Source organism: Haplochromis burtoni, unplaced genomic scaffold, assembly GCF_018398535.1.
Source record: "Haplochromis burtoni strain Fernald_Lab_line unplaced genomic scaffold, NCSU_Asbu1 Contig_172, whole genome shotgun sequence".
Lineage (NCBI taxonomy): Eukaryota > Metazoa > Chordata > Actinopteri > Cichliformes > Cichlidae > Haplochromis > Haplochromis burtoni.
The window spans coordinates 122,971-150,067 of NW_024582533.1; the positions used below are offsets into that span (position 1 = coordinate 122,971).

The 27,097-nt window shown below is 39.9% G+C and overlaps 1 protein-coding gene across 2 annotated transcripts in view; it reads right to left on the bottom strand.

Moving 5' to 3' along the window:
• LOC102293788 (sodium channel protein type 4 subunit alpha B) overlaps positions 1–27,097 on the bottom strand; it is a 42,315-nt gene that overhangs the window by 13,051 nt on the left and 2,167 nt on the right. Inside the window, exons 2-17 of one of the 2 annotated variants that reach the window (XM_014337241.2) lie at positions 21,448–21,745; positions 19,820–19,938; positions 18,682–18,771; positions 16,387–16,515; positions 15,638–15,729; positions 15,264–15,506; positions 15,082–15,145; positions 8,616–8,757; positions 7,990–8,187; positions 7,708–7,896; positions 7,254–7,625; positions 7,003–7,150; positions 6,176–6,414; positions 5,279–5,452; positions 4,514–4,870; positions 1,186–1,596 (exon numbers count right to left, since the gene is read on the bottom strand). In XM_014337241.2, coding sequence (XP_014192727.1) covers positions 1,186–1,596; positions 4,514–4,870; positions 5,279–5,452; positions 6,176–6,414; positions 7,003–7,150; positions 7,254–7,625; positions 7,708–7,896; positions 7,990–8,187; positions 8,616–8,757; positions 15,082–15,145; positions 15,264–15,506; positions 15,638–15,729; positions 16,387–16,515; positions 18,682–18,771; positions 19,820–19,938; positions 21,448–21,705 — 3,225 coding nt within the window. In that variant the 5' untranslated portion in view covers positions 21,706–21,745. Of the gene's footprint in view, positions 1–1,185; positions 1,597–4,513; positions 4,871–5,278; positions 5,453–6,175; positions 6,415–7,002; positions 7,151–7,253; positions 7,626–7,707; positions 7,897–7,989; positions 8,188–8,615; positions 8,758–15,081; positions 15,146–15,263; positions 15,507–15,637; positions 15,730–16,386; positions 16,516–18,681; positions 18,772–19,819; positions 19,939–21,447; positions 22,311–27,097 lie in introns of those variants that run through there. The other variant, XM_042225483.1, reaches the window with a different exon arrangement.

Here is a 27,097-nt window from a genome sequence, read left to right on the forward strand (position 1 = left end):
AACCTACCGGAGTTGCTCAGCCATCCAAACACATGAAGCTGCCAGCACACAGTTTTTGTGCTGATGTTAATGCCAGAAGAGGTTTTGAGTCAGAAGAGCATTGGTGACTTTTACTCACTATGCACCTTACCACTTGGCAACCTGATACTGTAACTTTAAGTGGGCTGTAACTCCATGGGTCATTGCTGTGGCTCCTAAAAGCTTTCCCTTTGTAATAATAGCACTTACAGTGGATCGTGGAATATCTAGAAGGGAAGAGATATCGAATGCTGACTTCTTGCTACAGTGACATCCTGTGACAGCGCCACCTTCAAATTCTGTGAGCACTTTGGAACGAGCCATTCTTTTACAAATGTTTGTAAAGGCTGACTGTGTGGCTAGGACCCTGATTTTCTACACGTGTCTCAATGGGACTGAAAATCTAAATTCAAAGGATAAGATGTGTGGCTTAAATAGTAATGGCCTCATTTTCCTGTTAGTTAGGGATAATCAACCCCTTTAAGATGTGTGTACTAAATATAGCTTTAAGCATAGCTCGGCACACATTCAACCACATCTCATTAACATGTGTGTGGGTGTGCGGGACTCTATGACAGACTGATTCCATAGCATCATCATCATCATCAGAATTAGAAAACACAGATGTTACTAATAATATTTAGGCTACCAGCACAAAACATATATGCTTAAACATACACACATATGCTAAACAGTATAAGCTCTGTTTTAGCCACAGCTAGTTTTGAAAGTGTGCAGCCCTTCTGTGTCCAGTCATTAAACATGATAAACTAATCCCGCCATTTTGATATCATGTTCATTCTCATACAGACCCTTTGTAAAAGTTAAAAGCTTCTGAAAAATCTTTGAAAAAACTTCAATTATTCCAGCACATCTCAATTTAATAGGTAGATCAGACAATAATTTCAAAATCATAATTTGTTGTCAACGTGGACTTCTGGAGTTTATCTCAGCATATACAAACAGCAAAAAACCAAGTAATTATTCATTTATATAATAAGAAACACAAGCCAAACAAACAAGTTGAGTGTTTCAAATGACAAGATGAGATTTCATTCTTAGCGAAAAGTATGCCGATAAAATCACATTCTCTAAAGTATGTAAGTTCAGAGAGCATTAAAGCCTGAAGTTAAGCCCCAAACATGATTCTGGGCACGACATACTTACCAGTTTGTTTTCTTCATCCTCTGATGACTCTGAGATCTCCTCCTCCTCCAAAAACTCCACATCTGACTCCCCAGGCGCGATAGGAACAATGACAGTCAGGTTTGGGTTGGTCATGTAGCTGTCCTCCTCTGGTACGATGTACTTCTCTCCATAACGTCCAAAAATCCCCCCATTGCTCTCCATGTGATTTCCGACCGGCTTGAGGGCCTGACTGGTTTCCTTGGCTTTGTGTTTTCGACGCTTCAAGCTCCTGTTGCAGAGGTTGATGACGCTTGTGACAATCCAGGAAATGCCGGAATGGATGCGAGCGATGGCAATCTGAATGTTATTCAAGTCCCCGTCTTCGTCTGGAGCAGAGAGATTGTCTGAGCTGAAGGAGCTCAGCAGCAGGGCCAGAAAGAGATTCAGCACCTGTTGACATACCAAAAAATGTATGTTTACTTACATCTGAATGGATGAAACTATTAAACTTGTTTATAGCTATTTAGCCGTAACCACTTAAGCCCTTAGCCCCTTTCTCTCTTTCTTTTTTGCATCTACAAATAAGAAACACATTTCAACCAAATTTGCTTATGCACAGAAATGCTACATCCCATTTCCACACAGCCTCTTTATTCAATATGCCACACTCCACAATAATAGGTGGTGGTGGGTAGTGTGTTAATATGGCCTGCAGCAGAGATCCTTGGTGTGAAAAGGGTTAACAAAGCAGGACATTGTATAGCCATATTATGCTTGTATCGCCATCTGATGCGCAAAGCTCTGAATTGTTTAGTATGTATGTATGCTTTATCATTTGACATAATGCCTGACATGATGTCCCATATATTTTGTCAACATTGGCAAATCCCGCAAAGTTCTGCAACAATGATACGCTCAGGCACATATGGCTGATGTTTCAGGCCTCCTGAAGTCAAGGTTCAAAGCATCCAACTCGTAAGTAATCTGTCTGCTAGCTTAGAGAGCAGCAGCACGGGGCATAACACTGCACATATGTGTGTGTGTCTGTGTGTGCATTCCCTTCATGGGTGATGTGCACAGTTGGCAAGGATCATCTTTAGCCACTGAGCTACTCAGAGATGGGGAGCATGAGCAGATGATTAGTGATGAATGCCCTCCGACCTTCTCACCCCTAAGCATCCTGGATAATCCCACAGATAAACTGCTTTCCCACGATTCATGTGCACAGAGAGGTTCCTGTCCATTAAATTCCATAGGGAGCGCTGTTGTGATTTGATCTTTAGGCTAACAAGGCAATACAGTCAATGAAAGTGTCTCTATCCACTAATAGCATCTATGTGATACTTGAGAAACTGCTATGTACACCTAGAAATATCTAGTACCATTCTTTTGACTGGGTTTGAATTATGCAAATCTCTTGCTAATTTTTTGTCAAAAGAATTTAAACTTATCCTAACTACAAAAGTCGAGGGGAGCAAGTGAACAAGTAAATAAAACTAGATTTTTACTGGGTTAAAATAGTGCTATACTAAAATACAACTATGTCTGCATGTATTTCTATTACCAGGATCACCACTGGAACGACACCACATTCAAAGCAAAACAACGTTGAGTATAAACAAATCCTGCAAATTCAGCGCGCTTTTGTATTCTTTAATATCAGCTCACAGGAAACGGCTGGCCATATGGGAGGAGCAGTGAATGTGGGTGGGCGTATACAATTAAAACTGAATTAATTAACTGCTGTTTTTTTTAACAGCTGCATGTGTTGGCTTGCAAAATGAGTAAAAATCAAAACTTGGTGTTAAACGGGGTGAACGCTCTGCGGTGTTTGTGCAACACTTGGGTCCCCATTTCACCCGTAAGGCTTAGCTCATTAGTGGTGGATAAAAGGGCAGTAAAGCTGCTCCAGCACTGAGTTTGTCTCTTGTCGCTTCAGTTTGCACGGCAACATGTGTAGATAATACACATATGATGCAGCACAAATAACAGAGGGTTTTTAAGTTGAGGTGATGTGTAAAAATGCAAGTGAAAATAGAACGAAATGATCTGCACATCTCATAAATCTATAATCTATTAAACTTGGTAGAAACTCTGCTAAATCTAATCTGAAGCAAGACCATGACACTTTCATTTAATACAGCATGCTGAAGAGTTGCTCATTTACAGATATACAAACTAATACAGCTTGCAAATTTTAACATAATTAACTTGAAGGATGGTCCATTCACATAATACACAATCAGCAGTCCTCTCTTGTGCCACGTAATCCCAGATTACTTGTGACATCACCAAGTGGATTTGGTAGCATTGAAACGCTACTGCATCGCTCTTAGTCATCAAATACTGTTTAAAGGATAACTTTGCCTGTCACAACTTTGCCTGAACATCAAAAGCACTTCTTCTGTTAAAGACAAATGATACACTCATACCCTCCACATATCCTTCATTTTTTAAAATCTTTATTAAGGAGCAATGGATTCAATCATTTTGTAATGCTTACAAAAATCCATACTTCTATACGTTTAAATAGGCTGAGTAATTCCACGTACTGCCTGGACACCTTTTTTTAACAAGTCTGTTTTCAGAGTAGTTCAGCCACTGACCTAAACATTTAAGGTATGTTCAAAAATAACAAACTTTAATTTTCTCAGTCTCCCCTTCCAGGTAATTTCCCGGGGAAGTGCTGCTCCAGTTCCTGCACAGTTGGTAATTTAACTGCACAGTTGGAGGCAAATCTCAGGGTGGTGGGGAATGACTTGCTACCACATGGTGATGTGACAGTAATTTCCACACTGAAAGTTTGACTTTGGGGTCATTTCTGGTGAACAACCATGTTGCCTGTGCTCCGGACATGATGTGAGGATGCTCTCTGAGTCGGGTGGCTATGACTTTGAGATCACTGCTATGAGCAATGTGACGGTTGCGGCATGAAAGTTGGTCAGTTTGTGACAGAAGTTGATGTTTGCTCTCTATGCAAGTGCAGCTGATCAGAACAGGACTTCCAGTGAAAGCTTTCCAATGAAAGAACGTGAAGGAGGGATCAGACAGTTTAAATTAGGACTGGATTCAGTTTTCAGCTTTTTGACTGCACCTCGTGCCTGATCCTGTAGTTGGCATTTGCAGCAGCAATGTGGTGCATGTAGGACTGAGATAAATGTCACTCAGTGCAACACGGTTGACTCATTTCTACTGTCTGAACTTTGCAGCACAGAGGAACAGGGGAAAGGCCACACAGACACTTCTCAAAAGAAACTCTTGTTGAGTTTAATCTTTTTGTGAGCTTTGCCGGTACAAAAAATATAGACTATCACTCAACATAAGCTTAAACAGGTTAGAGTTTAAATGCCAAGTCATAATAACTTACCACCAAGTTCCCTATGACCATGACCAACATGAAGACCAGGATGCAGAGGGGCTGGCCAGCCACTTCCATACAGTCCCACATGGTCTCGATCCACTCGCCGCACAAGACCCTGAACACAATCAGGAAGGAGTGGAAGAAGTCCTTCATGTGCCAGCGAGGCATCTGACAGTCAAAGGAGATCTTACAGACACAGTCCTGATAGTTCTTGCCGAATAGCTGCATTCCCACCACAGCGAAGATGAAAACAATGATGGCCAGCACCAGCGTCAGGTTTCCCAGGGCGCCCACCGAGTTGCCGATGATCTTGATGAGAGTGTTGAGAGTGGGCCAGGATTTTGCCAGCTTGAAGACTCGCAACTTATGATAAGAGAAATGTGAAGACAAATGATGCTGCATCTTCAGAATAGACTGACTATTACACTGTACAAGTTGCACAAGTTAACTAGACTTCAGAGTTAAAACCTTAAGAGACTTTTATGTTTTTAGATGTAGTCTGATTATTAGATATAATGTGAAACTCTGACAACTCTGTTCCTAGGTATCATCGTTTTTTTTAATGGACATATTGTGCTTTGTCCATACTTTTATCTTAGACTTCACCCATCCGAGAACCCTTAGTTCATCAGCTGTCTGTTTCCCATTGCAAATAGTTGAATCTGCTCCTGTGTCTAGGTTTTGTCTTCTGTTCATCAGGAGCTGATCAATCGGAAATAATTAATCAATTTTCTTCAAAGTAACACAGAGAATGAACAAGATTTCCCTCACCAATCTGAAAGATCGCAGGACGGACAGTCCCTCCACATTGGAGAGGCCCAGCTCCATTAAACTGAGGCAAACAATGACGCCGTCAAAGATGTTCCAGCCCTGTTGGAAGTAGTAGTAGGGGTCCATGGCAATCAGCTTCAGTACCATCTCAGCTGTAAATATACCAGTGAACACCTAGAAAAAAAACACAGAGTGACAAAAGGATATTTTAGAGGTGAAAAATCCAGCCAAACACTAGGAATATTATATAGCTACAGCTTAATTAGTAGAGCATTCACTGTCTTTTAGATGAGTTGTTTCTCTTTTGTTGACCACAAATAAACAATTTTACACAACTGCCTTCAAAAGATGTGTAATTTGAATTTTATTAATGAGTGAACTAAAAACATTTCAGTGAAGGTTTCTGCACACAAACCTTAGTTCAACAGAAAATATAACAATGTATTTCAATATGTTATTTCATTTTTGTTGTTGTTTTTAATTTATTCATATAAAGGTACATATACAGTTATATAATTTTAAAATTACTTAATGTATTTATTTATTTACCAAATCTCTGTCAGAGTCTAAAATTCACCGGTAGGAAGAGATTTCAAAACAGAACTACAGGAAATCAATTCCACCTCTTGCTAAAAATACTCCATGTTATTAAAGATAATCGCAAATAGTCTAAAACAGAATCTTTGACAGCGGATCAGCATCACTGTATTTGACCTCCTGTCCTGCACCTGCTTTAAAAAACAACCTGTCTGCAAACAGAGACGGATTATCTGAATGCCGGCCAATTCAGTTTCCTCTCTGTTCCACTCTCCTCTCCTTATCTAGCACCCGACAGCACTTATAGAAAGTGTGTTAAAAGCTGGAAACATCCCTCTGGTATCTTTAAAACCCTCTTACCAGATTGCCCACTGAGAGCATGGTGTTGAACTCATCAGTCATGGGGTAGTGTTCAAGTGCCATGAAGAGGGTGTTCAGCACAATGCATATGGTGATACCAAGATCCAGGAAAGGATCCATCACCATTAGCTTCACATACTCCTTCAGCTTCAGCCACCAGGGGCAGCAGTCCCATATCAGATACTTCTTGGCATACGTGTACCAGCAGGGATGGCACTTTTGCCTCGACTCCTCCAGCTCTGCAGAGACACCACACGGAAATGATTTATATCTGCAGATAACTTGATCATTTTTGAACAGCTAAAACCTGAAACCAGGGGCGATTCTAGGGTCCTTTGGCGCTCTAGGCAAACATCGCTCCAACAATCATAATGTTATATACATTAGGCTGCTCTGCTAGCAAAGTTAACTAAAGTTAAATGTTATTTGGGCAGGTGGAGGGTTGGTTGAGAAAACCAGTTCTAATTTCTTCTACTATTCCTTCATTATAACAGCTGAGCATAAATACAGAAATCAGGGGGAAAGCTGGTTTGGCTTTGTTTGGGAAGTAGCAAAATCCACCTACTGGGACCTTAAATATGTTAGGTGTCATCTGCTTAATGACACAAAACAGTACTAAAGAAATAATGGGAGATATATGCATTTGTTACACTATTTTTTGATGTAATAACTTCCTGGATATGTTATTTAGCAACCTGTAGAGGATCTAGTAACCTTCAGACATGACCAGGCTAGCTGTTTCCAACCCTTTTGCTAAGCTAGCTTTATATATCCCCAAAAAGGGATGTAATTTCTGAACACTTCCTTAAACAGTGAAATGGACGCACCGTCCATGGCATCACTATAAAAGCTGACAGAGCTCAGGCCCCTTTTCCTGCGCACGGGGGATGGGTCTGTCACTGTGGGGGAAGGTTGCAGGAGAGGCCTTGGAACTGTCTCCTCTGTGCTGGAGGGCTTCTGGCAAACAGAAAATATCTAAAAAAAAAAACCCAGACAAACAAGGCTGTATTGTCATGTTCTTATAAACTCATATTTAAACTTTTCAGAACAGTCTCATAACAAAGGCTCCGTCACTCACTGTGTCTTCCCTGACTCTCTCCATGCTGTGAGCTGGCATGGACGTAGGGGTGAGCAGACCCATAGTCATGACTCCATTGTGGTCGAGGGAGATGTTCAGTCGACCGTTGACATTGAGGCTGGGGGTGAAGATTTGGGAGCAGTGGCTTCTCACGCTGCCCGTTCTCCTCTTCCATGGCGTCGCTGTCGAACTGGTGCGACTCCTGAAGACGTCTCCGTGAACGCTGTACTCGTCGTCCGCGAAGTCGGCCTCTGAGTTGTTGCGAACGCGGAAGGAGCTGAAGATGCTGTTCTGGCTTCCTCGTCTGGTGCTGAGCGGGTGAGAGGATAGCGTGGCCAGCAGAGGGTGGGCCGGCAAGGGGGACAGGGGAGGCTACAGAAATATGGAAGAACGCATTAGCTTCTGTGGTTTCAACTATTAACAACTCGACAGCGCGCTCCTTAAGGTTACATACCATTACTTCTTCCAGGGGCTCCATCTTCTGTTCTGCAGCTTCTTCTGCCGTTTCTTCGGACAGCGTCCTGTGAGATCTTCTTCTTCTGCTGCTGCTTCTTCGTATACTTCCTGTGTACTTCACACAGAATGGAGACAGCTCCGGGGACAACACTGAGTCTGTCTCCTGTGCTTGTCTTTTTGCTGCCAGCTTCACATGGGATGAAATTGTTTGAAAGAGTTACAGTTGTGTCTGTCTTCAGCTGAAGGCGCACATGAAAATATGACAATGCACCGCACTTACTCTTTGCTCTCTTCTCAGTTGTTCCATGGCCATCTGAAACTCTCTCTCCTTCTGCCAGGCCTCAGCGATGGTTGCCTGATTCTGCTCCTCGTAGGCCATGGCCACCACAGCCAGGATAAGGTTGACCAGGTAGAAAGAGCCCATGAAGATCACTAGAACAAAGAAGATCATGTAGGTCTTCCCAGCTGAGCGCAGAGTCTGTGGGAATCAAAGAAAGTAAAGGCAATAAAAGCAAATTCACCAGAGTCACTGGTTCAGCACTGTGTATAGTCATAAGGCAGATCATATGCTCAAGCTAAACAACACAGTTCAGTACAGAAAGCAACACAGTTAATTTATTAACACTTCACAGTTTCTCCCTGCTCATCCAAATATCTTATTTTGTATATTACAGTATGAACTACTAGTGAACATCTGACATGGCTGCAATTTTAAATCTTTGCTATATGTCAGCAATGTCAGTGCATTTCAGGATGGCACCATATCCTTCATATTGTTAAGGGATTGCTTTAAGTGACTAAAATGAATGGAAAAACCTACATCACAGCCACGGTTTTAGCAGTTCAGCACATATTTACTAACTACAGGATGCTGATAGATGAAAAACCAAAAGTAGAAAATTGCACCTGGTGAAACAGTTTTTCCCAGTAGTCCTGCGTCATGAGACGGAAAAGTGCCAGGAAAGCCCAGCCGAAAGTGTCAAAGCTGGTGTAGCCATAGTTTGGATTCCTCCCTACTTTTAGGCAGTCAAATCCTTCTGGACACTTCCTGTAATGTGCAAATGATTGAGAGGTGGTAGATAAACGATTAGAGGCCAGGACTGATAAACAAAGGCCGAACACAGGAAATTAAAAGCAGCTGCGGAGAGATATAGCCGTGCCGGTGTGCGTGCTGCTTTCCCAGAGTTAAAAACATTCTACATGTGGCTCTGCGGCCTTTGACTCCACAGAGAAAACTGGGAGATGAGTCAGTAAGTACGTACTATCATCACCGTTATTTCAAAGAAGACGGCACTTGAAACCGGTTTCAGACAGGAGCACTAAAATGCACTGGAGCAAAAAGAGATTAGCCAGATGGATATCAAATTGCAACAGGAAAAAAAAATCAGCTCGATTCCAGCGTCTCTGATCTTCATTGTCAACATAGTGGCATTACAGCAAATATTTAAGTCCAGCAGCTGAGAACAAGCTGGACTGCCATGTCAATCTCAGTGTGGAATAATTTCATAATGGCAGGCAAACAGCTGGGCGGAAGAGCGCTGCTGTGAGAACAGCTGTGGATCTCACCAACACGCCAGCTAAGCAGGAATGCTCACTAATATCCAGCAGCGAGGACAGAGGATGCTGTGTGAGGCCAGCGACATCTTCCTGCCAGGCTGGCCCTCTGCTACATCACTCACACCAATCTGTTCACCTCTGTTAATCAATGCACGTTTAGTTTATTTCATATCTCTCATTGTTGAGCAAAATTAGCAAAAATCTTTCTGTCGTAAAAAAGGACGATTTAATCAACTCGGCATCTAAACAAATGTTGTGATTTAAAAATTCGAGTTTTGTCAAAAGGAAAACTTTATTTTAAAAAAATGCACACTAACTGAAAACAGTATCATGCCTGTAAAAAATAACTGTCTTTAGTTTTAGTCTTTGTCAAGTTCGTCAGTTTAAAGAGGCTTTCAGAGCACGTGCTAATGGAGACTGTGATTTCTACAAGACTGTGAGTGTACTCCCAACTGTAAAGTTTATCCCGGAAATTTCCACCTTGTGTTTGCTTGAAGATGCCATTGATTTTCTATTGTCTCTGGTCACAACTGCAAATCACTTCCTATGTGCACTATGTGGAGCTTCCTATACACTGCAGCTTAATGCCAAGTATACTGCTGAGTTCCTGTCAACTAAAGCTGCTTCCTGACAGGAAGTGATATACGGCAATGTCCAATGAAAGACCATGTTGGGTCTAAACTCAGAACAATTCACTTTAACAGACCATACAACCTCAATGACATTGAGCGACTAGCTGGTGATGCGACGAGGGCAGATCCGAGATAAACCACCAAGGAGAGTATAGGTTACTGATGATTGACATCCATGTAAAGCGGCCCTGGTGTGCTGGTGATTAATTCTTACGTCTGAGATCATTTTCAGCACAGTACTTATAACTTGACTTTGGAACATTTTATATACTTTACACATGAAATGACTAGTCTGGAAAATAAACTGCAGCTTAATTAAAAATGAAAATAATAATACAATGGTAAACAATGCATGGAAGGTGTCATATCACTAAGTTTAGCTAACAATCTTTCCTGTAATCATCACTATTCCATGTTTTCATCGTGTCATTCTGCAATCAGGTCTGAGCAACTTTCTGTAGGTGCTCAGACTATGTGCCTCTGTATGCAGTTTATAAATGAATAAACTGCACTCAATGATATGCTTGTTAATCCACTGTTGTCCATTAAACAGCTACAAAAATGTGAGAGTCCTGTCGTAGTTTTGTAATTGTGAACAAGGTGCCTGCAGAGTTCATGTCCCATTAGTCTCTATAGCAACTGCCCTGGAGACACAGTTACTGCTCCTAATGGAGGGCTGCTGATACACACAGATATAACTCAGCTGTGCATCACATCTAAGTATTCTGCAAGTTTTTTTTTTCATGCATTTTTACCACTTGCTATTACTACTGTTACTATATATATCTGTTCTCAGGCTCTAGGAAGTTATTTTTATATGAATTCTCTACCATAGTACACTGTTTGGGGGCTTTTGCCTTGATTAGATAGGAAAGCAGGGAATGAGTCAGTTAGGGAAGACAAAGGTAAAAGCACCTTGGGTCAGAGTTGAACCCAGGCAGCTGAATTTAGCCTTGGGGTATATGGTCAGCTGCTCAAACTATGAGGTAAAGCAGTGCCCCCATTTCATTCTTTTAACCACACGTCATTAAGAACAAACCCATGGCGACAGTGGCGGTCTACCCCAATTTCCTCAAAGCCTCTTGAGGAAGTTGGGGTAAGAGCTAAAAAGGACAACACTGATTGATTTTTTAAGTTAATCCAAAGAGGAAACCTGAGAGCTGAAAATGAAGCCACTGCTGAGTGATGCAATCTGCAGTTCCTCCAGTTGAAAAGGCCTTATGACCTTATTAACCTGTTGCTTACTGGAATTATAGGAAGCATGCAGCCAAAAATCTAAAAAGCGACAGCATGTGAAAAGAAAGGCAAAATATGAATAATAATTGATTTTACAAGTCATCTTGTGCAATCATTGGAGCACAGCTAACACAGGGTCGGGTGTGTTAGACCTCTATTAAAGCCCTTTGCTACATGTTTACAATGTTTTTTTTTTTTTTTTTTTTTAATATTATATATGTGAGGACAACATCAATTTCCTGCTGTTTGTATAACAGCAGGAAATAACATCTGTCGGTGGCAACAGTTTTTTTTCCTGGGTGGGGCTAAGGTGGTGAGTTTCCTGCCCGCATCGCTCCAGCTCAGGGCAAAAGTGGAAACTTTCAATACAATCAGTCATAATCTATAATGCATAGTGGTTTTAAGATGTAAGGGGATAAGCACTTGCCTCGACTCTACAGTAGGCGTGATGGGGGCTAGTGCGCATGTGTGTGACTGTGTGTGTGTGTCATCATAACGTATCCAAAGCTTTAATTTGGAAATCTACTCAGGGATTACTTGTTGGAATACACTCAAAAGATTAAGCATCCTCTATGTTTTACGTCCTCCATCCTGACCTGCTTAATATCTTGCTCTCCTCCACAGCCAGCCTCAGAAAGTTCCATCTAAAAATGTTGCACAAGTTAAGAGGCCATCTCAGTTATCTGCCAGTAAAGCCATAAGCTACCTTATGGTATCTTTAACCTGTCAAGCATGTCACGAATCTGTGCCACTCTTGCTTTAGCTGCAGTTTAGCTGGAGAGAAAGTTTTTTAAAAATGCAGTAAGTGCAACAAAATGCATTTTCTTGATGATGATGTAGCAATGTTAAAATAAAAGGGGACAAAGACGCCATTAAAAACAACAAAAAGGTTCAAACTCTGCTGTATCGATTGCAGCGCTCTGTTAGAGCTCCACAAATGGCAAAAACACAAAAAGCGGGCAACAAAAGAAAGTTCACATGTAGTGACTTGTAGGTGGGACAGCTGGGTAGGTCTCGCCTGATCTTACTGACCCACTATTTAAGTGAGTTTAGTGACATCATTTCCCCCTCCAAATCTTTTGCTCTGACTTCAACACAAATTACTGAATCAGACGGTACTTCTTGGGAGATTAAGGTCCTGTGCTTTTGGAGGAGAGGTTACCAAGAGGGATTAAAAACTAAAGGGCGGCTGGATTCTGTTGCCTCTAAAAATATGTGACTACACCCATAATAACTATAACTGGGAATGGGAAGGATTATAAGTTGCAAATTAAATATAAATATGTATTTTTTTAATTGTTCTTTGAATTCTATATAAAAACTGGAGTTGTGGCAGTCAGATAGTGTTAGCTTATTCATACTGGCAGTTTTTGTCTTGGCTTGATTTGATTGATTGATTTGATTTGATTTGATTTGATTGATTAGCATTCAAATATCTCAGTGAAGACAGAACAAAGATCTACCACAAAGCAAGAAAGCATGAGACAAGGCTAATCAAAAGGTATTGGCTGAAGCATTTGCTTATTACACCAATCCTTTTAACAAAAGATCTTTTTGCATGCAGCTGCTGTACACAGGGCTTGAAGCAAATAATAAAATAAAGCAAAAACAAAACAAACAAACAAACCAACAAGAAGAAGAAGAAAAAAAACAACTTTCCACTTTAGATAAGTAACTACATCAAAGCAAAAGAATCAAGAGTTTTTTTGGGTTTTTTTTTTCTTCTTGATTATTCTAACAAAATATCTGCATGAATTAAATATATGCTAAAATGCTAGTTATTAATGTCGGCTAAACATTAGGTCCTTATTCAAACATTAGCTGATCATTTATAGAAAACGTCAAACTCCTCAAACATTTTAACTCTAAATATTCTCTGCTTTTATTAAAATATATATTTTTTGTTTTTTAGTTCACTAGCCTGCTAGCTGTAACAAACATTGTGCAAAGGGTTAGCTTTGAAGCAAGAGGAGCTATTTTTGGTGCGCCCTTTTTTCAAGAATAAAAGGTTGATTTACTTTATTCTTAATGACAGTGTTTGAACAATTTGAACTGGTATCAACAAAAAATTGATAACAGCCATTGTAACAAAATTTCTGGTTCTTTGAGGAAAAAAACTTCTGTCCACGCAAATGTCAAAAACAGCTATTTTTTGACACAGTGATTGTCTCCGGCCAAAAGCTACTTTTTGGCCGGAGACAATCACTGAGCTTACATAATCCAACAGTACTATGCTGTAGAAGTGAAGTGACCACCAGTGACAACCAGAAGATTGCTTCGAGTATGTGACTAGCTGAGGGTCACAAAAGACCATTTAGATAAACTGTGGACAAATCTTTTTTTTTTATTTTAGAATCAAAGTAACTAAAACTTGGCTATAATCTTCTGATCATTAATCACTTTGGAAAACATGATCTGATAGGGTTAAGGCTGGAATGGACCGCTGGAGCCCCTGCTCAAAGCGTGTGTTATCACCACTAGCAGCATTCTGTTGGATTCAATTGAGAATCCAGAGCGTTTCATAAGGAGGCGGAAGGGTACCTTTCGCCATACTATTAAACGCCTCGGGCCGGGACAAATCGTCGGTATGTTGGAAATGAGAATGCTCTGAATCTAAAACCTAAAGGGTCAGGAGAGAAAAGCATATAAGACATGATTTAAATAGGGAAATAGCATGAGGGAAAAGACCACTACATTGTGTAACATCACTCTCAGTTACTACAGTGAGATGCACGTGGCTAAAGCTGCTTAAAAGAATACAACATATGAAACTATAACCCACAACAACATCCGAGGTTGACCAGAGACATTTAAATAGACAAATCAAGTTCAGGTTGGCCAAGTTTTTCCCTTCATTGTATTACTCTGATTCCTCTTGATATAAAAGGAATCTGGCGTGCCTTCTACCGTAACATAAACCTTCTGGTATGTTTAATTACAGAATCATATTCAACAATTTCTTCACCATAAAAGAGAAACATTGCAAATATGCTACATCATCTCCTGCTGTCTCTAGGTGCTTATCCCTGCTTCTCCAAAAAACATGACAAGCTAATGGTACATGAAGTAAATGCATGACATAAACCTATAAGGTTTCATATAGAACCACCTTTGTTTAACGTGCAAAAAAATTGAAAACATCTGCATCAAACTTCCCTGCAGAGGCTTTAACATCATCACCATGTTTTATTTGCTATCATCCATTATCTTGTATTATTAACAAGAGCACCTAATGGAAGCCATTTGTTGGAGCTACAGGATTTCAGATTCACACAGATGGGTATTTAGTTCACTATAACCCCTGAACTGGGCCTGGCATTGGGCAGAGTCATCCTGTTGTGCTTGTTTCAAAAGCATTTGGATTTACAGGATTATTCAGTGCGTAGGCTGAGTAGCAATATTTGGATGGTTTCAGACTGTGCCTTTGACTGGGAACAAAGTCCATCACCCATTTCACCTATGCATTTACATCTATATTTACTTACATCTAAGAGAGGGACAGCTAAAACTATTAGGACCTTATATTTAGCATTGTTTTGACTTATTTTAGCTCAGCAAGCAGGTTCGTCAGAAGCACTAGTTAAAAGCTTCAGTAGAGTCGAAATAAAAATATGATAAACAAAATATCAATCCCAAAGTGTTCTAGTCTGCTCCAGTTACCCTAATCACAGCACAGAGCTTTTGAGATGATGAAATCTCCAAAGACCTCCTGCTCTCCAGCTGGCAATGCCATGTCTCTCTGTGAAGAGCTCCAGTGGAGCCGTGGTGATTATCCACGCCACATGTTGTCTTGTGCTCAGCGTCTCTCAGGCGAAACCTCTCCCTCCAATGGGATCAGTTACCTATATATTATACCTAAGTCATAGACTCCTAAATGACAGGACATCATCTATCATAAATGTATAAATATGATTAAGAAGCAGTAAGAAAAGCGAATGTTTACTTACCCCGCATCACTTCCATATCCACATATTAAGGCATCCTTTGCTCCTTCAACTTTGTAAAAATTATCTGAGGAAAAGCCAGTTAAACATACAAAAAGTTGTAATATGTAAAGTATTAAATATTATATTGTTAAGAGCACTGTACATCTGATGATCAATAGCAGGCTCTTCTATTTTTGGCTGACCTTCACTGCTGAGGAAGTCCTCCGTGGAGCTCCAGGTTCTGTTGTTGCAGATGAAGGATGTGTTGGGGCTAAACGAGGAGTTGACGCAGTGCGAGAGGCTGCGGACGCACTTTTGTCGCAGTAACCCCATAAAAAGCTGCAGGCCGATGAGGGCAAACACGCTGAGACAGAACACGGTCAAGATCATCACGTCTGCCAGCTTCTTCACAGACTGGATCAGGGCACCAACGATGGTCTTTAGACCTTGTGTGTGTGTGTGGGGAGGAAACAATATGTATTGGTTGTATGACACCATTACAGAAACCTTTGTGAATAACATTTAGACATTTTAGAGAGAACTAAAAGGAATCAAAGAAACCTGATTGTTCTCTTACCTGGGATAACTGAGATGGTTTTCAGTGCTCGCAGTACTCGGAAGGTTCTCAAGGCAGAGACATTTCCAAGGTCTACAAATTCAGTCAAATATCTGGAAATTCATACAACAAGTGAAGAGAAATCACATCTTTGTCTGGAATGTAGTGTTACAAGTTTATATTACAGCTTTTCAGCTGGTCATTGTTAATCTGACATTTTGTCGTCTTTTAGCTCATATTTTGGTCTCCACCAACCTCAAACAATTTTGTGTTGAGCTGCTTAACGTTCCACTAAGTTCAATAGCTAGTCACTAACTTAGTCTGCATGGAGTTAGGTGCTGGGGATGCACAGTGAGTACAGGCTACAACAAAACATTTTTGTTTAAAGTCTCCTGTTTTTGCCCTTTGTTCTCAAAAACAATGCTGCAAGGGCTCACATCCATTCATACATGTATGCATGTCATGTGCAGCTTCAAGGATGAATTATCAGACTGGGCCATATCTATACAAGCACACAGAGCACTGATGGACACAGCTTTCAGTGCCTCTTCATCCAGTAGAAGTGTTTGTTTTTTTGTAACAAAGCAAATGTTGTGTTTCAAATCACCACGGAGAATTATTGCTTCACTAAGTGAGGGAGAGGATTTTTGCTTTTATCAGATGATTGCATTACATTTTTCTTAAAAACTGTTCCTCACAAGAGAATACAAACACAGATTCAGAGAATCAGAAGACAGTGATGATGTGTGCAATGGTGAAATGATACTCACGCCATCATAATCACCGTGAAGTCCAGCCAGTTCCACGGATCTCTCAAAAATGTGAATGGCACTGTACAGAAACCTCTCGCTAATATCTTTATTGCTGACTCGAATGTGTAAATACCAGTGAAGGTATACCTGGAAAAGATCCATGGTAGGAGAACACAATGTAGCATTAGCACTAAGGACAACGTTACACTGAAACAAACTGGAGCTTTAAATACATCTCAACACTTCATCACAATGAAGAGTTGTGTTTGAGATATGACGCAGCATGCTGAAAGAGCTTGAAAAAGAAAAAAAAATACTACTTGTTTAATATTTGTCACCATTTTTAAAAAATCTACCAAGATTTGAAATCTAACTATAACTAAAATCATGATAAAGTCCAAATCTTAAAACATATATAGACTGACAGATATAAAAAAAAAGAAACTACATGTAGTGTGATGACAGCGTCACAACTCATTTTCTCAGTTTGTGGTTTTTCAGTTTCGTGCTGTTTTACTGTATAAGTGGCACGGGCAGTTTATCTGCTGATGGTGCAATTGTACAATTGATTATCCTGTTTGGTGATCTGTTTTTGTAACTACATGGTCTTTATAGAGCATATATACACTCACTGACCACTTTACAAGATACCCTTTAACTTCAGAGCTGCCTTATTTCCTCATGATTCCTCAAATTCAACCAGCTGCTGGAAACATTCGTCAGAGATCCCGTTCCATCACATCCATAATTTGCTCTAGTCGACTGAGGTCTGGTAATTGTGGAGCCAATTTGCACACAGTGAACTCACTTCCATGTTCAAGATTTCAGTTTGAGATGATCTGAACTTTGTGACATGTTGCTAGGAAGAGCCATCAGAAGATGGGTACAGTGTCTAAAAACTGACACAAGGCAAGATGAATCCATGCTTTCATGTTTTTTTACACCAGATTCTGACCCTACCATCCAAATTAAATGGAGACTCATCAGACCAGGTGACATTTTTCCATCCATCCATTCCACTTATGGATGGCGAGAGGCGGGATATATGGTCACTGTCACATGGAGCAACATTTTTCCAATCTTCCTTTTTGCAATTTTGTGAATTTAGTTTCATTCTCTTAGGTGAGAAGGTGTCACCCCTGTGGTCTTCTGCTGCTGTGGGCTTCAAGGATGGTAATGTTGGGTGTTCAGACATGCTCTTCTGCCTTCTTCTAGTTGTAACAAGTGATTATTTGAGTTATTAGAGGTTCTCCTCTTACCTGGCGTTAACAAGGCATTTTCAAACATTGTGAACTGTCATTCACTGGATACTTTCTTTCTCAAACTGTTGTCTGTAAACCCCGGCAATGGTTGCGCAGAAAAATTTAGTGAAAATCCCGGTAGCTTCTGAAATACTCAGACCAGCCCATCTGACAACAACAATCACGCCACATTCAAAGTCTTTTAATTCACCTATTCTGATACTCGGTCCGAAATTCAACAGGGCAAACTGAACATGTCTGCATAGCAGAATGTTCTGGGTTGCTGTCATGTGATTGGCTGATTAGACATTTGTATTAAAGAGCAGTTCACTAGCTGGACCCACGTCCTCATTTTAGGTTTGACAGCGTTTTAGTAGGTAAAGGTGAACGCTTGGACATGAATTGAGCTGCGGTTTGGGGAAGACCTCGAAGGGGACTGGCGACGGACCTGGCAGATCCCCATGTACTAAATTCAAGTGAAGAAGTTAAAGAATTGAAAACAAGGAGGGAGGGAGGGTGGGGCACGTAAACAAGAATGAACAGCTTGCAGAACTGGAGGAACCTATATAGTTGACAACTGGAAGGAGCGTGTTTGGAGACGTGGTCCCGCTCCTGAAATTCCGATACATAATCTCCAATTAAACAGGTATACATAATGAAGTGATCAGTCAGAGTATGTAAGACCAACAATGCGGGAGACTGATTAAGACAAATGGAAAAACTATTGCAAAAAACAAAACTGCTTTTCTTCCCACATTAACTAAAAATGAATTCCTGATGTTGCAAAAAGTAAAAAAGTTTCTGTGAATGTGGACAATCTGTTGCATGCTTCGCCACCTCTTTACAGCATGCACAACACATTATATTGCAAGATTCTTCTCTTGGTTCAACTTAACATGCAAATGTGGTGTTTTCAAGCATGGCGAATATATCACATGCATCATATACTTACATATGTCAATTGATTCTGCCAGTTGCCACTGACAAAGCAACAAACCCCAGCAAACTACACATTAGAACGTATGCAGACAATTTTGAATCAAGAAAACAACTTCAAGCTGCATTAACTTACTCCAGGTACTTGGTCCATGTTGGTGGATCAGACATGGCCATGAAGAAACAGTTGGTCAGGATAGTGAACATTATGAACAAGCTAAACAATGTGAAAAGAGAGTTAAGGAATGTGTACTGTAAGGTGGCGATTTACAGTTACCCAATCAAATACGTTTTTCTGATAAGCAGACGATGTATTCAAATAAAACAACAAAGGTTTATTGTAATCCTGTGGAGTATATACATGAGGATGAATGGTCACTGTTTGTACCTACAGACTACAGTAAATGCAGATTATAAAAAACAATGTAAACAAATTCTATTTAATATCGACTCGGTAGAAAAACATAATCTCCCATATGGAGACATGGACTGAAATCCTAAAGGATCTACTGAATCTTTACAAATGATTGCAAAGATTAAAGTGCTTTAGCATAAAATGATAAGAAATTCACTGAAATGAACACTAAAGTTTTTCGCTATAATTTAAATTATCTGATTGATTATATTACATTATAAAATAAACCGATAGTTTGGGTATTGAGGGCTTTTAGCCTGCACTTCAGAACCGACTGCAGTAATCTGCATGTTTCAGAGAATCAGTAACAGAAGTGAAATCTATAACAGGGGAGAGTTGGAGGAAAATTTGGGAAAATTACAAATCATCTGTCTGACAACTAATAGTCAGCCATCACATGATGTGAAATCTCCTTGCTCTTATTTCATTTCAGAGATTAAAAGAGGGATATGAGGGGATTTAGTGTGCGATGCCAGAGAGAACCATCACAAAGATGTTTCAAAAATAGGACTGGAAAAATCCAATAGAAACCTACAGGGGGGAAATCAGTAAATATCACAAATTGGCTTATCTGTCAGCAGGAAGTGAAATCTGGACTTTTCATTGTAAAATATATAAATTACAGTAGGAATGGTTCAAACTAGTTTGTTCACGGCAGGACATCTGAGTCACAGTCTAATCCCCATGTTATCACATGTCAGGAAAATGACATTCATGTTTTTAGTTTAAAGAGAACACCCTTTTTTTTAGTGGTTTAAAAAGTCCCTTTTCAAGCGTAGCAGGGGAAGAGGAACACATGAGCCTTCAACAGATAAATAAAAGCAGGAAGAGGCACATGCAGAGAACCCAAAAAGGATATGAATGAACTAAAATCTTTATGGCAATCGCTCTGATGAGGTGAAATGGAGTAAATATGTAAAGTGCAGATGTGGCGCTGAATCTGAAGATGGCCTTCCCTTTGTTAAGTACTATAAAGGTCTGCAAGGGGGGAGAAAAAAAGAAAAATATAACATTATTGACAGAAATCACATTTTTGAAAAGACATCACACCAAAAAAATCATTTCTTAAAATGATTTTCACTTTGTGCACAACAACAACAGTGACTCGCAGCAGCAGCAGGTCTGAGCAGCAGTTCAGCTGCTGTCTTTACCAAGCAGGGATAACAATATAGCTACTATTTGTGTTAATATTCACCGTGAGCACTTATGGCTCCAAGAAGTGAGCGAGCAGTGAGTGCCCGTCCACACTGTTAGTGAGGCCGGCTGAGATAATGGAGACCACTCCAATGGGAGCTGACCCTTTCCCCAACAGATGTGGCATTTATTTAAATATTTTTCCGTCTTTGGATAATCCTCCCATCCAGCAGTGCGCCACATGCCAAAACAAAGAGACCCTGAGAATGACTGCCACATCCTTTTTTTTTTCATCTCTCCATAAACGGCCCATTAACGGGCAGCAGCAAATCAAAACTTGCTAATCCTATTTCTGCATCCGCAAGAGATCTAAAGCGAAGCAGTCACAGAGGCCACGTCTCAGTTCGCTGCTCCAAATAACCACTTGCTAAGTTCTGTGAAAATGCCAGTTTATTTGGAGGCTCGCTATCATATCGTGTTCAAATTCAGATGAACATTCATCAGCGAACATGGCAGAAAATATAGCAGCAAAATTCTGCATTAGTAACCACAAACACTTTCATTTTCAAGCCGATTATTAATAAACGTGGTTTAATAACTTTAACATTGCCAGGGATTCGCCATGGTTACAATCTCTTAACAGTTGCCAAGAAATTGCCTCTATGAAGGAAACCCCAGAAAATGGTCATTTTGTGTCAAGTATTTCTTTAACCAGTAAAAATTATATGGATTCAGTCTGTTAAAACAGGCTGAATTTTGTCTCCTACTACTCCCACTGTAAAAGTGTTGATGTGCTCATTTTAATTTAAATGGTACATAATCTTTGGCAGATTTATCAATACTGATCATTTCATTGCAAACATGAATAAGTTTCTGCCCATAATGTCTGTGATTGCTGGGACCAATATATCTGTGACATGTTTCTTTAAGCAAAAGTCAGTTAGCTTTGTTAATACAAAAGAATTTAAAAGGACTGCTATCATCATCGTACATTAGTTTGGGCATACAAACCACTCAAATAAGGGCACCTTTGCAATGATTCTCTTTCTGGAACTCTAGTAGAGATATGGAAAACCATTCATCCAAAAGACATTTCCTTATTTGGTGTTTTGATGATGGCAGTGAAGAGAGCTAACACTGTAGTCTTAAAACTTCCACAGGTTTTTACGTAATCTGAGTTGAGATCAAGCTGTCAAGTCATAAAAGCCATATAACTACAAAAAACCCCAAACAACTCCTATTGGGAGTAGTATCCTATTCATCCGAGCACAACGGTCATCACTCAGAACAAACTTGTGCTGATTCACAGTAACCCTTTCTTCCACAAGGGGACAAGCAAACCCAAACTCTTACCCTCTGGTTCTTGTAGTAAAATGGATCGATGTCTTCCAGCGGCACCCCAATAAGTTCTTGAGGGATTTCACCGAAGATGCGTGGCAGTTGCTTCCCTGCCTCCAGGTCGACCCTGGGTTTCGGTGGCTCTGTCTTCTTCTGAGCCCCCTTGGCATTCTTGGCCTGCTCCTCCGCAATCCGCTGCTCCAAGGCAGCCAAGGATTCGCGAGTGAACCGCCGCAAGCCATCAGGACCCGTTGGTAACAGCATGGTTGCCATCTTTTCATCCTGATTCTCCTGTACTAGAATTTACTTACAGCTACAGGGAGGGAAGTATAGATTGAACACAGAAAAACAGATTGAAGAAGGTGAGGATAAATACATAATATACTGCATGAATCAGATCATCTGCCTGTAGCTATCTGTACCAGTAGTTTGGTAAAACAAATTAAAAAATGTCTGAAAGCTGGATTGGAACTCATACTCAAACACTAAATGTAAATGTAAACAGTAAATGAACTGAATTGGTGTCAGAGAACACTGTTTCTCTGACACCTGATTATTATATTATACTGATTAGATTATAATACTATTCAAAATTCTGCATCTATCCATCTATCTTTCTTGTAGAACTGTGCTGTCCTTCGGGTGGCGCTGTCACTTGGTGTTCGCTCTCTCTGCGGTAAAGTATCACTTCCTCTTCCTGTTCCAACACACGGGTGTTTTTGAGTAGTTTATCTGCATGGCAATTTAATTAAAAACTTTTAGATAACTTCTGTTTTCACAGTATAATCTTCACGTGCTTCATCCAAAGAACACTCTGCTCACACTACTGTTTGAAAAACTAGTTCATGCATTCTAGACTTCCAGGCTGGACTACTGTAACTAATTATTATCAGGACGTCCTAAAAACTCCCTGAAAAGCCTTCAGCTAATCCAAAATGCTGCAGTAAGGGTACTGACAGGGACTAGAAAGAGAGAGCATATTTCTCCTGTTTTGGCTTCCCTTTATTGGCTTCCTGTTAAATCCAGAATTGAATTCAAAATCCTGCTCCTCACATACAAGGTCTTAAATAATCAGGCCCCATCTTATCTTAATGACCTTGTAGTACCATATCACCCTATTAGAGCACTTCGCTCTCGCTCTGCAGGCCTACTTGTTGTTCCTAGAGTATTTAAAAGTAGAATGGGAGGCAGAGCCTTCAGTTTTCAGGCCCCTCTTCTGTGGAACCAGCTTCCAGTTTGGATTCGGGAGACAGACACTATCTCTACTTTTAAGATTAGGCTTCAAACTTTCCTTTTTGCTAAAGCATATAGTTAGGGCTGGACCAGGTGTCCCTGAATCCTCCCTTAGTTATGCTGTATTGGGCATAAGCTGCTGGGGGACTCCCATGATGCATTGAGTTTTTCCTTTTCAGTCTCCCTTTTCACTCAGTATGTGTAAATAAACATCTCTGCATTGAACCGTGTTTGTTATTAATCTCCAGCTGTCTTCCACAGCATGTCTTTATCCTGTCTTCCTCCTCTCACCCCAACCGGTCCCTCAGCCTGGTACTGCCGGAGGTTTCTTCCTGTTAAAAGGGAGTTTTTCCTTCCCACTGTCACCAAAGTGCTTGCTCATAGGGGTTCATTTGATTGTGGGGTTTTTCTCTGAATCTATTATTGTAGGATCTACTGTACAATATAAAGCGCCTTGAGGTGACTGTTGTTGTGATTTTGCGATATATATGGTGATATATAAATAAAATTGAATTGAATATAGAAATAATTAAAGTTTTTTTTTAATTACAAAACCAATTTTATTTGTATCTAGAAAGACATATACAGCTATAACTTAAAAAACAAAACATTGCCTATTTTTAACTCTAAAAAAGGCTAACAGCATTGTTGTACAATTTTGGCAGAAGAAAGCAAAATTTTTACTAAAAAACTAGACTTTGCAGATAGATATTAAAGCACTGAGTGGCTTAAGTGTCAGATCTCTTCTACAGCTTGGTGTGCTCTCTCCCATAATGCCCAGAAATCTGTTACTGACTGAATTTGAACATGTTTGACTCTCTGTGCTAGCATTCAAAATCTGAATCCAGTCTGAGGCACATTTGCTGTATGATTAAGTTTAACAGCCAGTCCAAAAACTCTGTCCTATATTTTTGAACTAATTACCAATTGTCTGTGCAATGCACTTATAACATAGCTATATGTAAAAGATGGACACAGGCAACATGAAGTTACATATTAATTTTTTAAGCCCTGTTTTCCCATTTTGAAGAGTCAAGATTAGCATTTATCTGTGCGCCATGTTAGCTGGAGCTAGAAGTGAGCATATCTGGACAAAAGTGTGTAGCTGTAAGTTATTAGCTAAGCCTGGGTGGCGAGGATGAATCCATCAAGTGTATGGGCCCACTGCACAGATCAGGCAGATATCTTTAAATTAGAACTATATAACTGGATAATAAAATACTAGAATTTCACTCACCACAACTTTAGCACAGGCCTCTGGATGGACTGTTAGTACAATTAACCACACAACAGGCTGCATATTTTGTTGGATAAAACTACAACTACTGATTATTCTAGTTAGCAGATGTGAATCCTAGCAAAGAGCTATTAGCAAAACCTGCATGTGCACTCACTTCTCTGTCAAAACTGCCGGACTACTAAATTAAGCTAAATGAAGTTTAAAAAGGCAAGTCATTAAAAAGTTCTATCACTGTAAGGTTGTCATGAAAGGGAAAGGGACCAAAAACATTACCATGGGAGGTTTTCAACACTTCTGACTTCGCTTCCAGTCATGGAGGCTGTTCCTTGACTAATACAGCTGCTAAGCAACCTGCTAACACATGGTTAACACAGCAAAGTGTTACTTAAAAACATCTTCGAGAACACTAAAATACTCAAACTGAGGCTTCAAAGCAAATCATGTCATGGTGCCTGTGTTCAGCTTTCCTAGACAATTTATCATTTGTTTTTGTTCCCCATTAGATCATTTAATTACCAGTATTGTACTACTGCTATGGTCGAACTACAATACACACTCAGTTACTCCTAGTTTTGTTTAGGCTAGCAGCCCTGCTTTGGGGTCTAAAGAAGAAGAAGAAAAAACCCCAAAATCACAATGAAATATTTTGGGCACCCATCTTGATATGAGGTTTGTAGCATTTATGAAGGAGACAGATATGCCACTGAAGCCCTCACACGGTTCATTTCAAACATTGCATAACAGGATGAAGACTTCAGTCAAACGTGGGATTAGCTCTTATTGTTTTGATGGTAAGACTGTGCTAAAGGAGGTTAAGAGACATGATCTAAATTGTCGACTGTTACCACAAACCACCAGCTTTCTGTTTCTCAGTCAGACTAAGGCAGACATAGTTCTAAATCAGAGGGATTAGGAATCAGGATTAGGATGGCGATCATTTGCTGACTGCAACAGGTGACAGCAAGAAGAGAAAATGCAAAGCTATCAGTACATTTACACATATTTAGCACACTTTGTTGTCACTACAGCATCACAAATGCCAAAATGAGCTCCTGAGGCTTAATTTAAACTGTATGCTTCTAAGTTTTCAAAATATTTAAAGCTCAGGGCAGAAATTAGGGTACAAGAGAAACAGCCTGCAATAATAAAATCCTAAGCGTAAGTTGTCATTCTGTTGCCACTAAAACTGAAAACAAGAACTAGCTTCATAATTGCTATCACCAAATGTGACATCAAACTCCTTGTTTAGACTCCAGGTCTCAACCAACTCTAAAGATATATCTGGTATTTTCACCACATTCTCATGCATCAATAGTTAATGACTACCAAGAAAATATGAATATTTTTCTCTTTCAGTCTACAGTGAGATCATTTAAAAATCAACTAAATCTGCATTCGGACATTGAGGGCACGGTGGTGGTGCTTCTCAAACAAGCAAAGCAAGCAAGCTCATCTATCACACAGGGTTGTTTTCTATTTGCCACGTTTGCTTGGAAACAAGTTTGAAAGCCAGAAACTGTGAAATGTATGAACCACAGAAGCAGAACAAGTAAAGTCGACACTGGGATGAAAATGTCTGTTCACCATGAGCTTCTTCTTCCACATTATAAACAATTTGGATTTGAGAAATGCTCAAAAAAGATTTGTATAACAACTGTTGTATATTTTAGTCTTTCCCTTTGACAAATCAGAGAATAACAGGTTATTTTGACTCGAGAATTACAGATAAAGGCGGAACAGCTTGAAATCCTGCTCACCTCAAACCCACAGTCTAGAAGAGTACATCCGCTTTGTTCTGATTGGCATAAGCATTAAGACAGGTTGCAGGTCATCGGTACTACACCGTTATTTTTACCAGAGAAGTAAATATAGCTTAAACAGCTCGAAATCCTACTTGTGGATGTTTACAAGCCCGAAAGCAGCACATCTGCTTTGTTCTTAATGGCAAATGTCGTTCCCATGGGATAAGCATTAAGACAGTTTTCAGGTCATCTGATCAGAGATAAAAACCAAAGTCTACTCGTAAATAAAGATAAATACTAAAGACCCTATCGAAAACTCACTGCTACATGTTATCCATGACAGAGTCTGCTATATTAATAACTCAAAAAGCTTTCCAACAGGAGGATTACATTTCGATGCCCTCCTTTTGAAAGAGAAATACCATTGTATCCTTTTCCTATTGACTAAGCTCTGCGAGTTTTGCATCTACTCCTGTCCTGAAATGCATTGATCCCTTCACACGTCCAGCCAGACGCTAGTTATCTGCTTTCATTTTATCTGCTTATTTGGCCCAGGTTTATCTCAGATCAGCTTGTCTCATACACAGAATCCAGTGCTCTCCCATTTACTGTCAAAATAAAGAGGTTAAGGCCCATTTACGACATCATAAAGCAGATAAAAGGTTCAAAGCAATGATATTTCTGTCATGAGGCGACGGGACAGGATGTGACGAATCTTTCAGCGAAACACAGCCCCCAACATTCAGTCTATAAATCAAATGAATGAATGATACAAATTTAATGTGAATATTATTAAATGCACAGAGAGGACAACTGCCAGCATGCACAGTTTCACTTTGCATGCCAGCTTACTCATAGGAGGAAGTGGTTGTAAAGTATTTCACTCATTTTAGTTTGAATAAAATTTAATTCCCATAACAGCCAGATGTGCTGTGGTCATCAGCAGTGCAAATAATTAAGATAATTAGATTGAAAGCAGAGCAGAGCTGCACACTGGCAGTTTTCACATGCAAATGCATGCACATGCACGAACACATGCATTGTGACATGGATTCTCACATCAGCTAACGCCAGAATTTAGCTTCGTACAGCTATGCATTGAAAAAAATGGTTAAAGTAAAGACTCACAGTTCAATAACTGCATGAAGTCTGATGTGTTTTGATGTAAATTAATATGGAACATTATGATAGGACAGTGACAGAACAGTTTGGGCAGTTTTGAGGTTCAATGCATGCGTACAAACCAACCTGATAATTCAAAGGTAACAAAACATGTTTTTAAAGCACCTGCTGACTTTATGAGAGTCTGATTCTAATGCTGAACTTACACTGAGGCATAAATCCAAACTTTCAGCTCTGTTACGTATATAAACGGCTTTACTGACAATATTCTGTCCCTGCGACGACAATAACTGCAAAAAGAACCCTAAGCTTCAGCAACACTGTAACA